Source organism: Orcinus orca, chromosome X, assembly GCF_937001465.1.
Source record: "Orcinus orca chromosome X, mOrcOrc1.1, whole genome shotgun sequence".
NCBI classification, from domain to species: Eukaryota; Metazoa; Chordata; class Mammalia; order Artiodactyla; family Delphinidae; genus Orcinus; species Orcinus orca.
This window is the reverse complement of record NC_064580.1, coordinates 43,437,321-43,452,852: the sequence shown is the minus strand read 5'-3', so window position 1 is coordinate 43,452,852 and position 15,532 is coordinate 43,437,321. Positions and strand designations below refer to the sequence as shown.

Here is a 15,532-nt window from a genome sequence, read left to right as displayed (position 1 = left end):
GTTTACCATGTGCCAGGCACTCTTCTGAGTGCTCTCAGTGGTGTGCTGGTAAATGGTTAACAATCAGCTCTTTAGGTGGAGAGGGAGAGGAAGCCCTGATTTCTAACATTTGCCAGTTTCCATGGTTTACATACTATCATCTTGTCAAATTTCAACTTACCAAGGTGTAGTCACGAACACAGTCTTGGAAGAGATGCACTAGTGCACCATTGTGTATTATTTCTACAGTACAATTAAAATAGGGATAAATGATCTCAGGAGCATAGAAATAATGAAATGTAGTAAAATAATAATTAAGAAGTGATGAGTTTTGAGTATCACCTTTTAAAATCTAATTTATTTAATTATAAGTTTACATAATTTCATTTTTAATAATAGCTGTGTTTTCCCCAGTTTACAGATGAGGAAAAGGAGACAAAGGAGAATATATATATATATATATTCTATGTGTAAACATATGCCATTTACTGCGTATGTGATGATATAGAAATATATAGTGATGTCTAATATTTACTAGTATATAAATTATATATTAGCAAATAAATATAAATATGTCATGTGGAAATATATCTATGCTTTTTTGTATAGTTTATGTATAAAATATACATATCTTATATAAATGTATATGCTGATATATATATATAAATCTGCTAGTATCTATACATATCTACTTACTAAAGTAACTACTAAATGAAATATACTATTAAGTATATAAATATGTTATGTCAGGTGATGATAAAAGCTATGAAGGATAATAAAGGAGGGTGAAAGGATTGGAGAGTAACAGGGATTGAATTGCTATTTTAGACAGTGTGTTCAGGGAAGGCTTTCTGACGAGGTGACATTTGAGCTGAGACCTGAAGGGGAGCACACCCTAGGAGTATTTGGAGGAAGAGCATTCCAGGCAGAGGGAACACCAAGTGCAAAGACCCTGAAGTGGGAATGAGCTTGGCGAGTATTCAAACAACTGAACGATAGATTCATCATTCCTTAGAAATGTGAGCTTCGCTAGGCAGGGGTTTCTGTTGTTTTGTTCACTGCTGCCTCCCTGGCGCCTAGAATAGGGCCCGGCACACAGGTGGTGTTCAATAGATGTTTGCTGAATTCACCCTTTTGTTGCTTTGTTCCTTCACTCTTTCCGTAGTGGTGTGCTCTGCATTTATGTGGGGCCCTGGGAGGAGGTGTAGACAGCCACGCAGAGACCCTGGAGAGCCAGGGAGGAAGTCAGAGCTTCTCAGCGGAGTTCAAGGGCATTGTGGGGGGCGGTGGGAACATGGCTCCCCTGCAGAGGTGAGCAAGTGTGAGAAAGCAAGGGTTCAAGCCACCAGGCGCTGCTCCACAGAGAGGAGGGGGTGCCAGGCATTGGGGGCCCATGTTCACTCTGTGGGATGCTTCCTGTTTTCTTGCCTCTCACAAAGAGGATGTTTAATTTTTTGCAAAGAAACTTGCTTCCTCCAGCAGGGCTGGGGGGATTGGGGGACAGGAGCCAGGCTCTGAACTCCCCAGGCTCTTCCCGAAGTGGGGTGTCCGCCTGCAGCTCCCACCCAGCACCCCACTGAGTGTAAAGGTGTCCTCCCCTCAGCCTCCTGAAAAGGTCAAGGAGAGGGGAGCTGCCAGGCCGGCCCTGTGCTGGAGGGCATCTTACCACGTGAGGGAAAGACGGGGGTGGTCCAGGTGCAGGGGACCAGACACTGACTCAAAAAGCCTTGCCGTCCAGGGTCTGCTTTGAGGGACGGAAGTGTTATCCGTGGGGAGCCTGCATGAAAGGAGAGATTAGAATCCAAACCCAGCTCAGTGGGGGGATGCCTTCACTGGCAGAGAAGAGTTCATTAATTCCTTTCACAAAGATGTTATTGAGCGATTACTGTATGTCAAGCATTGTTCTTAGCGTTTCACCTGTATTAATTCATTCAATCTTCCCCATGACCCTGAGTTAGGCAGTAGTAAGCCCTGTGGGAAGCTGAAACAGTGAGGTTTCGAAACTTGCTCCTGGCCGCACAGCTCCTAAGTTGCAGAGCTGGGAAAGCTTGCGTTGTTAACTGCTTTGCTCCGTGGCTCCCTCCCCTGAAGACTGCTGAGCAGTGTTTTAATGAAAAGCAGGGGTCTGCTTAGAAGAACTGACAAGATCCTAAACTGACTTTTAATAGATTCGATAGGAATCCCAAGTGTCCCACGAGGGTCTGCTTTAATGAACCAACAAAAGCCTTAAATGACCCTGAGAAAGGGCCCTACTTTGATGAACGAACAAAGCGTTCTTATCCCTGGCACGGCCTCAAGGCCTCGGTCAAGCTTAAAGACATCTGTTCCTTCTAAAGCAGGCTGCCTCTGCAGCCAGATTTCACTTTCCCTTTGTTTTTCCTCCTACCAGCATATGTGGAACACCTGCTATTTGCAATGCCCTGAAACTTAGCTGAGCTATGGGGTGCAGAGCTGGATGAAGGTTTGCCCCTCCCCTAGAAGAGTTCACTCGGCAGAAATAAAAATAATGATGATAATATGACACTTGATAAGTAGCATTCATTGACCTCCAGCTGTGTGCCCAGGTGGCCTTGTGCTGGGCAATGTTGGAGGGCAGGGCTGGCCCTTGGAGGGGAGGACAGTGATCAGAGGAGGAAGCTGCTCTGGGAGGTGGTGGGTGAGGGCATCTGTTTTTTGTTGAAGTTTCACTAGTTCTTTGGATGGGACACTTCAAACTTTTCTTGGAATCTAGACACCTGCCTAACCAGTCCCCGTCCCCCGCCCCTTAGTCATTTGGGCCAAGGCCTCTGCTGACAGGTGTCTCTCTCCCTGGCTGGCCTGAAGCACAGATGTTTAATGGCTCTCAGGGGGGAAGAGGAGAGAGACGAGAGACACGGAGTAGGCCGGGATAGACGGTGGAGTGGTGTGTGTGTGTGCACCCGCTGGCTTGTGCCCGCGCGCCTGTGTATGAATACCCTGAGGGTATCTCAGCTACCTGTACATGTTCCCAGCAACAAACACATGTATGTGAGTTCCACGTGTGTCTTACTATGTTACTTGCCTGGTTGTGTCTTGTGTCTATCGCTGCCTATCCAACTCGTGTGTTTCCTTTTTGACAACTGTGTGTTGGTCCCATCTGCTTGCGCAATTCATCTATATGGGGCTGTGTGTGTGTGTGTTCCCTGGGTGCTTATGTGTCTCCTTTGTAATGCTCGTGGGTGAGAAGTGTGTTTATCTGTCTCTCCTCTGTGTGTGTGTCTCCGACGTCTGTGTGTCTTTCTTCTCTGGCACCATGTTTGCATCTCTCCTCGGTGAGTGGCTATAGGTGTGTGCTCCCTAAGGGCATTTCTTCTGGTGCCAGTGTATGTTCCCTTGTTTCCTCTTCATGCAGCTTTAGGTGTATTTTCTGCATTTCCTCTTTGTAATGATAGTGAGTGTACTCTCTGCATCCCTGTTTTTCCAGTTTGTGCGCCTACATATGCATTCCCTGTGCGTGTCTTCCCCGACTTGATTTGTGTGAATAGCTGTGTATACACGGCTGTGTGCACCTATCTGCTTGAATGCAGTTGTGCACGTGTCTGTAACTGCGGCTTCTCTGTCTGTACAATCGTGTCTGCCTGTGGGTGCCTCTCTCTCTGTGACCAGAGCTGTATGTGGTCGCAAGTTCATACACAAATTCACATGCACAGAGGTATCATGATAGAGGCTGAACCTGGACGTTGGCCTCCAGGGTCATCTGAACCTGGAATCACGTGTGTTGGAGATGCTGGGCCTGTGTATGATGTTGTCGGCTCTGTGGAATCATATCTGTCTGTGTGCTCTGGCTCCGTGTGTGGCTGTGAGTCTGTGTGTGATTTGCCTGTTGGTTCTCTTTGGTGTGGCTGTGAGTCCGTGGGTGACGATGTCTGTGAGTCTGTAGTGGCTGTAAAGCAGTGTGAGCCTATCACTGCATCCGTCTGTGATCTCTGTGTGCGGCTCAGTGGGTGATGATACTTATCAGACTAAGTCACTCTGTGTGGCTATATGTGGCTGTCCCATGGCCTGGGCTCTCCATGTGCCATCTGCGCGTGTTCGTATTGGTCAGCCTATATTCTCTGTGTGTGGCTGGGAGTCTGCATGCGAGTTTGTACCTCTGTGGGTGATGGCGAGCCTGCCTCCATCTCTAAGCCCCTGGATGGGGCTGTGATCCCTGAGTGTGCGGGAGTCTCTCTCCTGCTGTGGGGAAGTGAACGCCCCATCCCTCACCCTCCTCCCACTGCGAGTGGGGTGGGAGCCTCCAGGCTAGCTTTGAAGCCCCAGCCAGCCCCTGGCCTTTCCGGGAATTCTGTGCTCCCTGTGGGGGGCGGGCAGGTGGGTGGAGGGGCCGGGACAGAGGCCTCTTGTCCACCTGGGCCACAAACAGCCCAGTCGAGTCGGGCCTGGACCCCATGTCCACCCCGCCTGACTTCCTGCGGGAGACACATGCTTTGCCTGGGACAGACATGCCTGTCACATGCCCGAATGGAGTCAACTGACAGACCCCTATTTAAGAGAGACAGGCAGACAGACAGTGGGGCTCCTCCGTTAGGGTGTGGACAGGCTCCACCCAATGCCTAGGCTGGGGTCCAGGACTTCAGGGTGTGCCTAGTTTGCAGACAGTGTGTATCCACACTCCCCGCCCAACTACAAGTGCCCTCCCTGCCTCCCTCTGGGGACCCCCCCAAGATCTAGGGTCCTCTCTCGGCTGGGCTGTCTGTCTGAGGTCAGCCTCTGGTGGCCTGGCTGTGCCTCTCCCTGCACCTGTCCCACTGCTGTCCCCAGGTCTGTCTGCTCCTCTGCCTGAATCTGACTTTCTCTGCCTGTTGCCACCTGCCCCTCCATGTGTCTCTCTGCCTCAGCAGGACTTGCTCTGTCCCTTTGAGCCAGTGTGTCTGTTCCTAATCTCTGTTTGGGGATGTGTCTGGCTGTGTCCACCTGTCCATCTGCATTCATCCAGGAGCTTGCGAGAGCCTCTCCTTGCCCACCGTTTCTGAGTCTCTTTCTTCGCTGACTGCCCCTCTGCCTGTCTACCACTCCCTCATACCCTTTCTGTCCCCTCCTGTTGTCTGTCCTTGTGCTGTTTCTTCTGCCTGCCTGTCTCTATTTGGGATTGTTTCTCTTCCTATTTCTGTCTCTCCTCCTGCCATCCATCCCATCCCACTGTATGTCTGACCCCTGAGTCAGTTCCGTCTGTCCCTCTCTCTAGGAGTGGATCTACTCCCTTGATCTTTCAGCCCATCTCCCCCACCTCCCCCGAAACCTCTGTTTCCCTCCATGTGGGTTCAGATGAAGGGAGGCACACCTCCCCCCGACTTCCCCCTGCCCAGAACCAGAAGAGGGAAACTGAATTAAAGTTAAAACTTTACAGGAAAAAAAAATCCGCCTGCCAGATGGGGCCCGGGCAGTGCTGATTAGCCGCCGAGCAAGCCCGGCGGAGTTGATTGGTCAGAGGGCAGGGGAAGGCAGGGTCTGGTTGAGCGGGAGCCCTGCCGCCCGGCGGGGTCCCAGAGCCCTAGTTCTGAGTTGCTGCCGCTTCAAGAGCTGAGAGGAGCAGGAAGGTGAGGAGGGGGTGCTGGCCATCGAGGGGGGCTCCTGAGTCCCCAGGGCACGAATGGGGGTCCTGGGAGAGGGCTCAGGGGCTCCCTGGAGGCATTTTTAGCACTAGTGTGGAATTGAATGGGAGGGGGAATCCTTTTGGTACCCTGATCCCAGGAAATGAATTCAGGAGTGGGTGGGAGGCTCCAGAGGGTGCTCGTGGCTGACGAAGGGGCTCCTTGAGAGCCTTCCCCGACCCAGGAAGGGGATTCAGGGCTTGAGTAGGGGGTTTCCTGGAGGGAGTTTTAGTCATGATGGGGACCTTGAATGGGGGTTTCTGAGATACGGCGTTCCCAGGAAGTGAGTTCAGGGCTGGGGGCTTCTTCAGAGACACTCCGTCCAGAAGAGGGAGGCTCCAGGCTTGCGTGGGGATTGCAGAGACACCCCACCCCAGGAAACACATCAGGCCCTGGGAGGGGGCTTTTGATGATTGTCTCAGAGACAGCTCCTCTTCAGGAGGGGAAATTAGGGCTTGGCCATGTTCCTGAGACACCCCAAGCCCAGAAAGGATCTCAAGTCTAGAAGTGTCTCTAAAGTGACTTCTACTGGAATAGGAGTGTTTAAGACTTGACAAGGGTCCCAGAAAATACCTCTCTAGTCCCTAGAAGGGGGATTAAATGAGGGTCCCTGGGTCACTTCTATCCCTGGAGGGGGGTTCAGTTTGGGGAATTGCTTTTGGCCTCCAGTGAGAATATTCAGAGTTGTGGCAGAGAGCAGTTTGCCGCGTCCAGGTTGTGGGGGGCTGGGGTCGCTGAGCCCGCCTCCCATCCTCAGCCCCTCCAACAGGTTGCATCAGCTCTGGGCTCAGGCTGGCGGCCCGGGCGGGGAGGAGGGGGGTAGGGGGCGTTAGGAGGGGTGGGGCAGTCAGGCGGACACGTGTCCCTGTAAGGAGTGAGAGGCATGACCACTCGGTGAGGGTGGAGGGAAGAGGGGGGTGCGCGGGGGACCGGGGCAGGGAAGAGACAGACAGCAAGAGAGAGTGAGTCTGGGGTCTGGGAGGAGAGGCTATCCCAGCTCCAAATGGCCATCTCATCTGCTGAGGGGTCGGTATCTCTCTCCTTCTGTCTCTGTCTCTACCCCTCTACCTCTTGCTGCCCTCTTTTTCTCCATGTCTCAGTGAGTAACTGTTGGCGTCTCTCCCCTGAGTCCCTCTCTCTCTCTCTCATCTCTCTTTGTCGGCCTCTCCCTCTTGTCTCAATTATCTCCACTTGTCTCCCTGTCTCTCTAATCCCTCTGTTCCTGTTCCCCTCACCTCATCTTTGTGTCTCTGTTTCTATATCTATCTGTCTGTCACTATCGGACCCCCCCGACCCCCTTCATGTAATTCTCCCCACGTTGTAAGCCCCCCTGCTCCATCTCTGAACCCCCCACCCCATTTCTCTGCCCACAGGATGGAACTGCAGGATCCAAAGATGAACGGAGCCCTCCCTGGGGGTGCTGTGGAGTGAGTCGGGGACCCAAGGGGTTGAGGTCAGGGATCAGAATTACCTTCTCATCAGCCTCAATTTCCCTGCCTATTCTAGCTACAGGCAGGAGCACGAGGGCTTCCTGCCCAGCCATAGTCCTTCTCCTGGGAGGAAGCCAGCCCAGTTCATGGATGTGAGTGACCCCACAGGATCTGTCCCAGCTGCACCTTGCCCAGCTCAGCCCCTCCCCTGCTGCTCCCTCTTCCCGGTTATTCCCTTCAGCTGTTTTACCTCTGGTCGCTGCCCCACCCTTCCCTGTTCCTCTCCACTTCCACCTGCTCCCCTCTAAAATCTCACCTAGCCTTTCCCTTTCCAGCTCTCCTCTTCAAATCCTTTTCCTTCCTCTGATGGCCCTTCCTGGGCTTCTCCTCTGCCCCAGTCGCTTCCTCCCTAGTCTTTCCCAGGCCCCGGCACTGGTCTCCTTCCCTGGTCCCCCTCCCCATGTGTGCCCGGGCCTTGCCCCTTACCCGCAGTTCGAGGGGAAGACATCGTTTGGAATGTCAGTGTTCAACCTCAGCAACGCCATCATGGGCAGCGGCATCCTGGGGCTGGCCTATGCCATGGCCCACACAGGGGTCCTCTTCTTCTTGTGAGTCCTAGGCAGTCTGGGGTGGGGGAGGGGTGTGGTGGGCAGGCGGGAGGCCTGGGGGCCAAGTCCAATCAGTGCCATCTGCCACAGGGCCCTGCTGCTCTGCATCGCTCTTCTGTCTTCGTACTCCATCCATCTCCTGCTGACCTGTGCTGGTGTTGTAGGTGAGACCCAGAGCTCAGCCTAGACCTTGGACCCCAGATCCTGGACCCAGGACCCCAGACACCATGCTCAGCTCTCTGGGCTCCAGACCCCAGACGGCACCCTGGCCCTCAGCCCTCATCTGGGCTCCCAGGTTCCCAGCCCTCAGCCCTCAGTCTGGCCATCAAACCAGAGCCCCCACCCCAGACCACTCCACGCCACTTCTAGCCCCCACCCCTCAGTCTCCAGCACACGTACCCATGGGAGCCAGCACCGCAACCCTGAGACTGCCGGTCCTCAGCCCCCAGCTCTCAGACTTCACTCCTGCCATGGCCTCAGTCCATATCCTGCCCCAAGACCCCAACTACCCACATCTGGCCCCCAACCTTCTCCCTGGCCACAGATCCACCTACCAGACTCCAACCCCAACTGCTTAGCCCTCACCTCCAGCTCCCAGCAATGAGGCCCAATTAGCCCAAGCCCCAGCTCCTCAGCTCCCAGACTCTCTGGCCTCCAACTCACCCCTGGCCTGGGCTCCTCGACCCACAATCTGTTCCTTTCTGGTCCCCTCCCCTCCAGGCATCCGAGCCTATGAACAGCTGGGACAGAGGGCGCTGGGGCCTGCGGGGAAGGTAGTGGTGGCCGCGGTCATCTGTCTGCACAATGTTGGGGGTGAGGACTCTGGGAGGTGGGGGTCAGCTTGGGGGAAGAGGGTGGGCTGAGGTGGGCTTCCCCAGGCTGGGGTGGGAGGGAGATGAGAGGGATCCTTCTGCTTACACCTCCCCCCACCTGCACCAGCCATGTCCAGTTACCTGTTCATCATCAAATCCGAACTCCCCCTGGTTATCGGCACTTTCCTGGACATGGACCCTGAGGGGTGAGTGTGCAACACCCCTTGGCTCTGGCCCACAGACCACTGATTCTGCCCGTGAGGTCTGGCTACTAGCTTCAACTGTGTGTCCAGCTGACCCCCAGGTCTTCCATTTTGAGACAGTTGGGCAGGCCAGTTTGTTCAGACTGCGATTCCTGTGTGTTGTGATGCCAGTAGTACGTGTGACTGTTGCTCTGGCTGCAGGAGTCCAGTAAGACCATGTGTTGATTTTTGTGACTGTTCTGGCTGACTCTGTGTGTGCAGGGTACTCTGATGTTGACCGTGTGGCTGTACCTATCCAGTTGACCTAAACTCTGTCCGTGGGTTTGATTCTGTGACTCTTATACTGGCAGGTTCTCTGGCCATCTGTATGCTAGCTGACTACAGCTGTGTCCTGTATACTGTGGCTCCAACCATGTGTGTTTGACATTTGCTTACTCTGACTTTCTCTGTCCAGTGGATTCTGTTTGATTCTGGGTCCATTAGGCTGGCTGAATCTGTCTAGCTATAAGTGTATGGTCACTGACTCCAAGAGAGTATGTGCACGTGTGTGTGCAGTGTACCGTGGTGCCAGCTAAGTATACGTGATTTGTGTTTAACTTTCTGTGTTTAACTTGGTGACCATCGTTCTGGCAAATTCTTTCTGGCTGTTTGTGTGTGATCCTCAACTACAGCTGTATATGTCTTCTGTATTATGGTTCTAGCCATGTATGTTTGCCTGTTGTTCTGAGTATGTATCCAGCTGACTGTTTAATTCTGGATCCATCGGCTGGCTGAAACTTTTCAACTGTTTGTATATGATAGCTGATTCTGTGTATACTGTTAGATCTTTGGTTTGATCCTGAAACCATCCAGGTAGCTGACAGTCTATGTGACTAGGTGTGTCTAATTATTATAATTAGCTCCCACTGTATATATGACCAATGGTACTTTGTTGGTTCATGTCTGTGTAACTGTGTGTCTAAGGTAGAAAGAGAATGTGTGAATACCTGGAGCATAGTAAGCACTTAATAAAATTCTTTTGAATAAATGAGCAGTTGTTCAGCCAATCCTGTATTAACAGACTATCTTGCCTGGGCACCTCCCTCCAATCTCTGTACAGATCCTGCTCTTTCTTTGAGCTTGGTTCCAACTGAGTGGCCAGCTGGCTGATTCTGTCTCTATTTCCATCTTTGACTGTGTGGCCAAATCGGCCCTGCCACTTTCAGGTGCTCAATAAACCTTGAGTTGTTCAAACGACCACACGTGTGTGTTTCTGACTTTTTGTCTGACTCTGCGTTGTTGCCTGCCTACCAGATCATCAGACTGGTGTTCTACCTATCAGACATACCAGGGTCATGACTCTCTCTGTGTCTGGTACCTTGTGTTGGACTATGTGAGTCTGGCTGATGTGGGGTATTGTTTGCTCATCTGGTTGTATGTCCATTTGAGGTCTGATGGCACAGTTTTGTCCAGCTGTGTGTGTGTTTCCAGCTATATCCCTCTGACTGTGTGTGACTGACAGTCTGATAATCCGTCTGGCTGTTTCCATCAATCATTTTGTGCCATTTGTCTCTGCAACCACCTGGATGACTTCTCACAGCTGAGGGGTCAGCCCATCTCTTCTGACTGCATGCAGAAACCTCTCTGTCCAGCTGTCTTCTATGAGCGTCTGCCTGACAGTTTTCTTTGGCAGGCAGCTACTCACTATGTTTACCTGTCTCCTTAGGGACTGGTTCTTGAAGGGAAACCTCCTCATCATCATTGTCAGTGTGTTAATCATCCTGCCACTGGCCCTCATGAGACACTTGGGTAAGAGGCTTCCTGAATTGGTCATTGGATCGTGGAATTAGAGAAGGGGAGCCAGATTCAAAGAATCTCGACTTTCAAGGGCTGTGGAATACCAGAGGAGAGCTTGTTTGGTGTGGGTTTTTAACAGATGAATAGGAGTTTGCTAAGTGCGTGTGTGTGGTGGTGGTGGGGTGGTCCAGATAGAAGTAGAAGTTTGTGTAAAGTGTGGCAAAATTGGGGTGAGGGGGCCTTGAAGACCAGCCTGCGGGGGTTGATATTTGCTCTGGGGGGGTCCCTTGATTTCTGAGGCTCCATATATTGCCCCTTGCAGGCTACCTGGGGTATACCAGTGGTCTCTCTCTGACCTGTATGCTATTTTTCCTCATTTCGGTGAGTCTGAGGGAGAAGGACATGAAAAAGTGCGGAGGGAGTTTGGGGCATTGGGACATAGCCTTCCCCATGACCTCACTTCCACACCCTCCCTCCCCAAGGTCATCTATAAGAAGTTCCAGCTTGGGTGTGCTGTAGGCCACAATGAGACAGAAGTGGAGAGGAAGAGCCCCCCAAGCCTCAACACAAGCTGTGAGGCCCAGATGTTCACAGCTGACTCACAGGTTGGTGTGCAGGCGTATGTCTATGCCTTGCACCTCACTCAGGTCCTCTGGTTCTGTCACACAGTGCACTCTGCTCAGAGTGGAGGCAGGTATCAGACACTGGGGGCTTCCATGTGTCTGATATGGAGGGCAGTGGTGGGGCTGGGGGGATGGGGAGGAGAGGATGGAACCCTGCAGGCTCTAATCTCTTGTACTTGGGCCACTCCCCCAGATGTTCTACACAGTGCCCATTATGGCTTTTGCTTTTGTCTGCCACCCTGAGGTGCTGCCCATCTACACAGAACTCTGCCGGTGAGTGGGCAGGCAAGTGGGCATGTGTGATGGGGCAGCAGGTGGGGCGATAGTCATAAGCCACAAGCCCTACAACAGTCCTAGTGCTGTAGCTTGATTGTGGCTAGATAGTGCCAAGGGAGGGGTTTGAGGTGGCCAGGAGGCCTTGGGGGACGCAGGGCAGTGACTGTTTACTAATTGGAACTTAAGTATTCTACTCTTTTAACATCCAGTACAAGTGTGAATGGACAAGAGGGGAGGCTGAGAAGATGAGATGGAGGGGTGGCATACGTGGATGGGATCTGGAGATGGGGATGGTCAGATGGAGAGGGATATGGATGGACAAAGGGAGGGCAGGGATGATATGATGGGGGGATCTGGGGATGATCAGTCAGAGGGACAGCATGGATGATCAGAATGAAGGGAGAGGCTGTGACAGTCTAATGGAAGAGAGAGGCAGAGATAGGTGGAGAGATAGGCAAAGATGGTCATATGGGGTAAGATGGATGGACAGAGAAGGGAGGAGTGGCTAGTACAGGGGAGGCAGAGATGGGCATCCCAGTGTGTACTAGCTGAACATCAGCTCTGGGAGGAGGGGACTCTGGAGGGTGGGGGCTGGTTTTGAGGGGCCTGGACCAAGTCCAGGGGTCTGGGCATGACAGTTCTATGACCTCTATACCTCAGGCCCTCCAAGCGCAGAATGCAGGCCGTGGCCAACGTGTCCATTGGGGCCATGTTCTGCATGTATGCACTCACAGCGACCTTTGGCTACCTGACCTTCTACAGTGAGTGGGGCTGGGGCCAGGGTTGGGTAGGGAGCTGGTGTGGGGACTGGGCAGACTGCTGGGCAGGAACCTGAGCACTTTCCCTCCATGCCCTCAGACCTATCAGCTTCCAAAGGGACTGTACGCATCACACATGGAGATTTTGTCACCATCTGTGTGTGTGTGTGTGTGTGCGCGCGCGTGCACACGTATATGTTTCTGGGACACTGGTCCTGGTGCTCCAGTCACATCCTGTATCCCATGTCCCATGTCCCAGGCAGCGTGGAGGCGGAGATGCTGCACATGTACAGCCAGCAGGATCTGCTCATCCTCTGTGTGCGCCTAGCTGTGCTGCTTGCGGTGACTCTCACTGTGCCAGTCGTGCTGTTCCCTGTGCGTTGGGGGCGAGGGTGGGCCCATGGAGCGGAGGGACATGGATGGATGGGTAGAGGGCATAGACAGGAATGTTTGGATGGACAGTGGAGATGGGAGTGGATGGATGGTTGGATAGAGGAGGTTGGGACGGACAGACGGGGAAGGCAGAGTTGTCAAATGGACGGAGAGGGAAAAAATAGATGGGCAGACACAAGGTGGACATAGATGGCAAAGCAGAAAGAATCAGGAGGACAGGGGCAGTCAGTTGGAGGGAGGAGGCGCAGGTGTCTGGCTAGACAGAAGAGGGAGGCAGGAATGGTCAGACAGGGAAGAGGCACAGATAGACATTCAGGATGGAGAAATAGGGATGGCCAGAAAAAGGGTGGAGGCAGGAGTAGTGAGGTGTAGGAGGGACAAGGCTCTCAGATGGAGAGGTGGGATGACTAGACAGAGGGGGGAGATATGGAGGTTGTCAGATGGAGAGAGAGGGACAGGGATCTCAGGGTGAAAGCACAAGTGGGTGGTCAGACAGGAGGAGGCAGAGATAGTTGGATAGAGGAGGAGGACAAGATTTCAGACAGTGAATGGAGGAATAGATGGATGATCAGACAGAAGGAAGAGTCATGGGTTGTCAGACAGAAGGGAGGCAGGATGCTCATTCAGAAGTTGGAAGCACAGAAGGATGGTCAGACAGGGTGGAGAGACAGTCAGATGGAGGGGAAATCAGGGATCTCAGACTGAGGGCGGTGTTAAAGACAGATGACTACATGGAAGGGGAGGTAGTGCTTGAGCCCTGACCTGTGTCCTACCCTACTCTGGTCACAGATCCGCCGGGCTCTGCAGCAGCTGCTCTTCCCAAGCAAGGCCTTCAGCTGGCCACGCCATGTGGCCATAGCCCTGATCCTCCTTGTCTTGGTCAACGTCCTCGTCATCTGCGTGCCAACTATCCGGGATATCTTTGGGGTTATCGGTCAGTACCCCCAACCCCAGTCCCAGACCCCACCTAATATGGGCCTTGTACCCCAAACTTACATTGATTCTGTCCCTCCTGCTTGTCCTTCAGGGTCCACCTCAGCCCCCAGCCTCATTTTCATCCTTCCCAGCGTCTTCTACCTCCGCATTGTACCCTCTGAGGTGGAGCCCCTCTACTCGTGGCCCAAGATCCAGGTGAGCATTCCAGGGGAGGGCTGGGGAAAGAGGGAGCATTCTGCGGAGGGAGCACTCCAGGATGGCTAGAAGTTGAAGGAACATTTTCAAGAGAAGGCTTGGCGGGGAGGGGGGCAGATGGTCTGGAAGAATGAAGGAGATTGTCATAGGAAGGGCCTGAGCAGACAGAGCACAAGAAGGGTCTAAGAAGACAGGAAGCACTCAAAAGGGGGCTGGCTTATAGGAAGCATTCTTCAGACAGATGGAAGGAGCACTCTTAGAAGAGGGTTGGAATGTTTTCAAGGAGGATGCGGGAGAGTACTCCCTGAAGGGTTCTAGGAAGATGGAAGGAGGGTTCACAGGAAGGCGCTGGTTTTAAGGAAGGAGAGGGAGCAGGAAAGGAGGGTCATGAATGAATGGGGCACTCTCTGGAGGTGGTGGAGGGCTTGAGGAACATCCTTTGGAGGAGCTTGGGTGTAGGTACCCAACCAGCTCCATCTTTTCTCCCTCAAATCCACAGGCTCTGTGTTTTGGTATCCTGGGGGTCCTCTTCATGGCGATCAGTCTAGGTTTCATGTTTGCCAACTGGGCCACAGGCCAGAGCCATGTATCTGGACACTGACCAAGCCCTGCTCCGCCTGGGCCCCCGTGTGCATGTGCCTGCGCACGTGGAGGAAGATGGGGCTGCTCACCCGGGTCCCTCCTGCCTGGGGTGTGGAGGTGGCTGGTTCCCATCAACATGGCTGTTGGAGGAGGGGGCTACAGAGGCTGAAGAGTGGTCCTCTCCCTTCCTCCCCAGGGGATGCCGAGCTTGGATCATGGCCCTAACCCCAACTCCAGCCCCATGGGAGGAGGGGGAGGCCAGGTCCTTGGGGAGCCCCTGCCCAGCCCAGTCTTTTCTGCCTCCTCCTGGCAGAAGCTGTTTGTCAGGATCACCCTCGAGCTAAAGGGGAAGAATAAAGATGCTGAATTGCAACTCTGGCTTCAGTTTTTTGATCTCTTTCTAGGACTTCTTGGGGGACCTTTCCTAGGTTCACACAGGGGTAAATTGAGGCCCCAAGAGTAGGACTGCCAGCTCTCATCTGTTCACCCATATCTCCACAGTTCAGTAGCTCCCTACACAACTCATAGATCTGTTCACTTGCTCACTCAGGAAATATCTCTTGAGAGCCTACTGGCTGCCAGGCACTGCTCTAGGTGCTGGGGATATAGCAATGTATCAAGCAGACAATAACCCCTGAAGTTGATGTTCTAACACAAGAAAGGGCAAACTATTGCCTGCAGGCAAAATTCAGCCCACTGCCTTCTTGTATGTCCCCCAAGCTAAGGATGGTTTGCACATTTCTAAATGATTGAAAAAAATAAAAAGAATAATTTGTGACCCTTGAAAATTAATATGAAATTGAATTTCAGTGTCTGCAAATAAAGTTTTATTAAAACACAGTCACGCTTGTTCATTTACACATTGTTGATGGTTCTTTAGTGCTACAGCAGCAGAGCTGAGGAGTTGCAACAGAGACCATAGGGCTCACAAAGCCCAAGGTATTTATTATCTGGCCCTTTTCAGGAAAAAATTGCTGATCTCTGATCTAGTAGAAGAGAGGAAAACAGATAATCATTCCCGATAAAGATGAGCACTATGAGGAAAATGAGTGATGACTGTGACGCCAGGGGTGGTGGCGGGGGGTGGGGGCAGTCAGGGAGACCTCACTGAGGAAAGGACAAGAAGCTGTGTCCTCGATTGGCTAGAAGGAGCAAGTCTCATGGTTATTTAGACAAAGTTCCAGACAGAGGCAGCAGCAAGTGCAGAGGGCCTGAGGTAGGAGCAAGCATAACAGGTCCAAGGAGGAGCCAGGGTGGCCATTTTGCTCTCCCATCAGCCAATTACACCACAGCCTTGCCAACATGGAATTTTGCCCCCCAATAGGTGAAAATGGTATTGCTGTTAAAATTCA

At 52.6% G+C, this 15,532-nt stretch overlaps 1 protein-coding gene across 7 annotated transcripts; it reads left to right on the top strand.

Moving 5' to 3' along the window:
• Window positions 1-2,844: 2,844 nt before the first annotated feature.
• SLC38A5 (solute carrier family 38 member 5) lies at window positions 2,845-14,553 on the top strand. Of its 7 annotated transcripts, none has more exons than XM_049704463.1 (16): window positions 2,845-2,981; window positions 6,962-7,015; window positions 7,095-7,170; window positions 7,511-7,626; window positions 7,702-7,790; window positions 8,347-8,439; window positions 8,566-8,644; window positions 10,347-10,429; window positions 10,740-10,798; window positions 10,900-11,022; window positions 11,234-11,313; window positions 11,977-12,077; window positions 12,334-12,449; window positions 13,257-13,401; window positions 13,495-13,598; window positions 14,098-14,553. In XM_049704463.1, exons 1-16 carry the CDS (start codon window positions 2,926-2,928, stop codon window positions 14,197-14,199), a joined length of 1,476 nt encoding a protein of 491 aa, XP_049560420.1. In that variant the 5' UTR covers window positions 2,845-2,925; the 3' UTR covers window positions 14,200-14,553. The 7 variants fall into 7 exon arrangements, with proteins under 7 accessions (XP_049560420.1, XP_033265580.1, XP_004282027.1 ...); XM_033409689.2 differs by lacking the exon at window positions 2,845-2,981 and adding an exon at window positions 4,716-5,534; XM_004281979.4 differs by lacking the exon at window positions 2,845-2,981 and adding an exon at window positions 4,727-5,534 and having other exon boundaries at window positions 7,717-7,790.
• The last annotated feature ends 979 nt before the right edge of the window (window positions 14,554-15,532 follow it).

Excerpts from the sequence above, each read along its gene's own strand:
- SLC38A5 (XM_049704463.1), top strand. The coding sequence starts at position 2,926 with ATGAATACCCTGAGGGTATCTCAGCTACCTGTACATGTTCCCAGCAAC. Across the intron at positions 8,645-10,346 it reads CTGGACATGGACCCTGAGGG|GGACTGGTTCTTGAAGGGAA; the intron begins GTGAGTGTGCAA and ends CTGTCTCCTTAG. Across the intron at positions 11,023-11,233 it reads TGTTCACAGCTGACTCACAG|ATGTTCTACACAGTGCCCAT; the intron begins GTTGGTGTGCAG and ends CCACTCCCCCAG.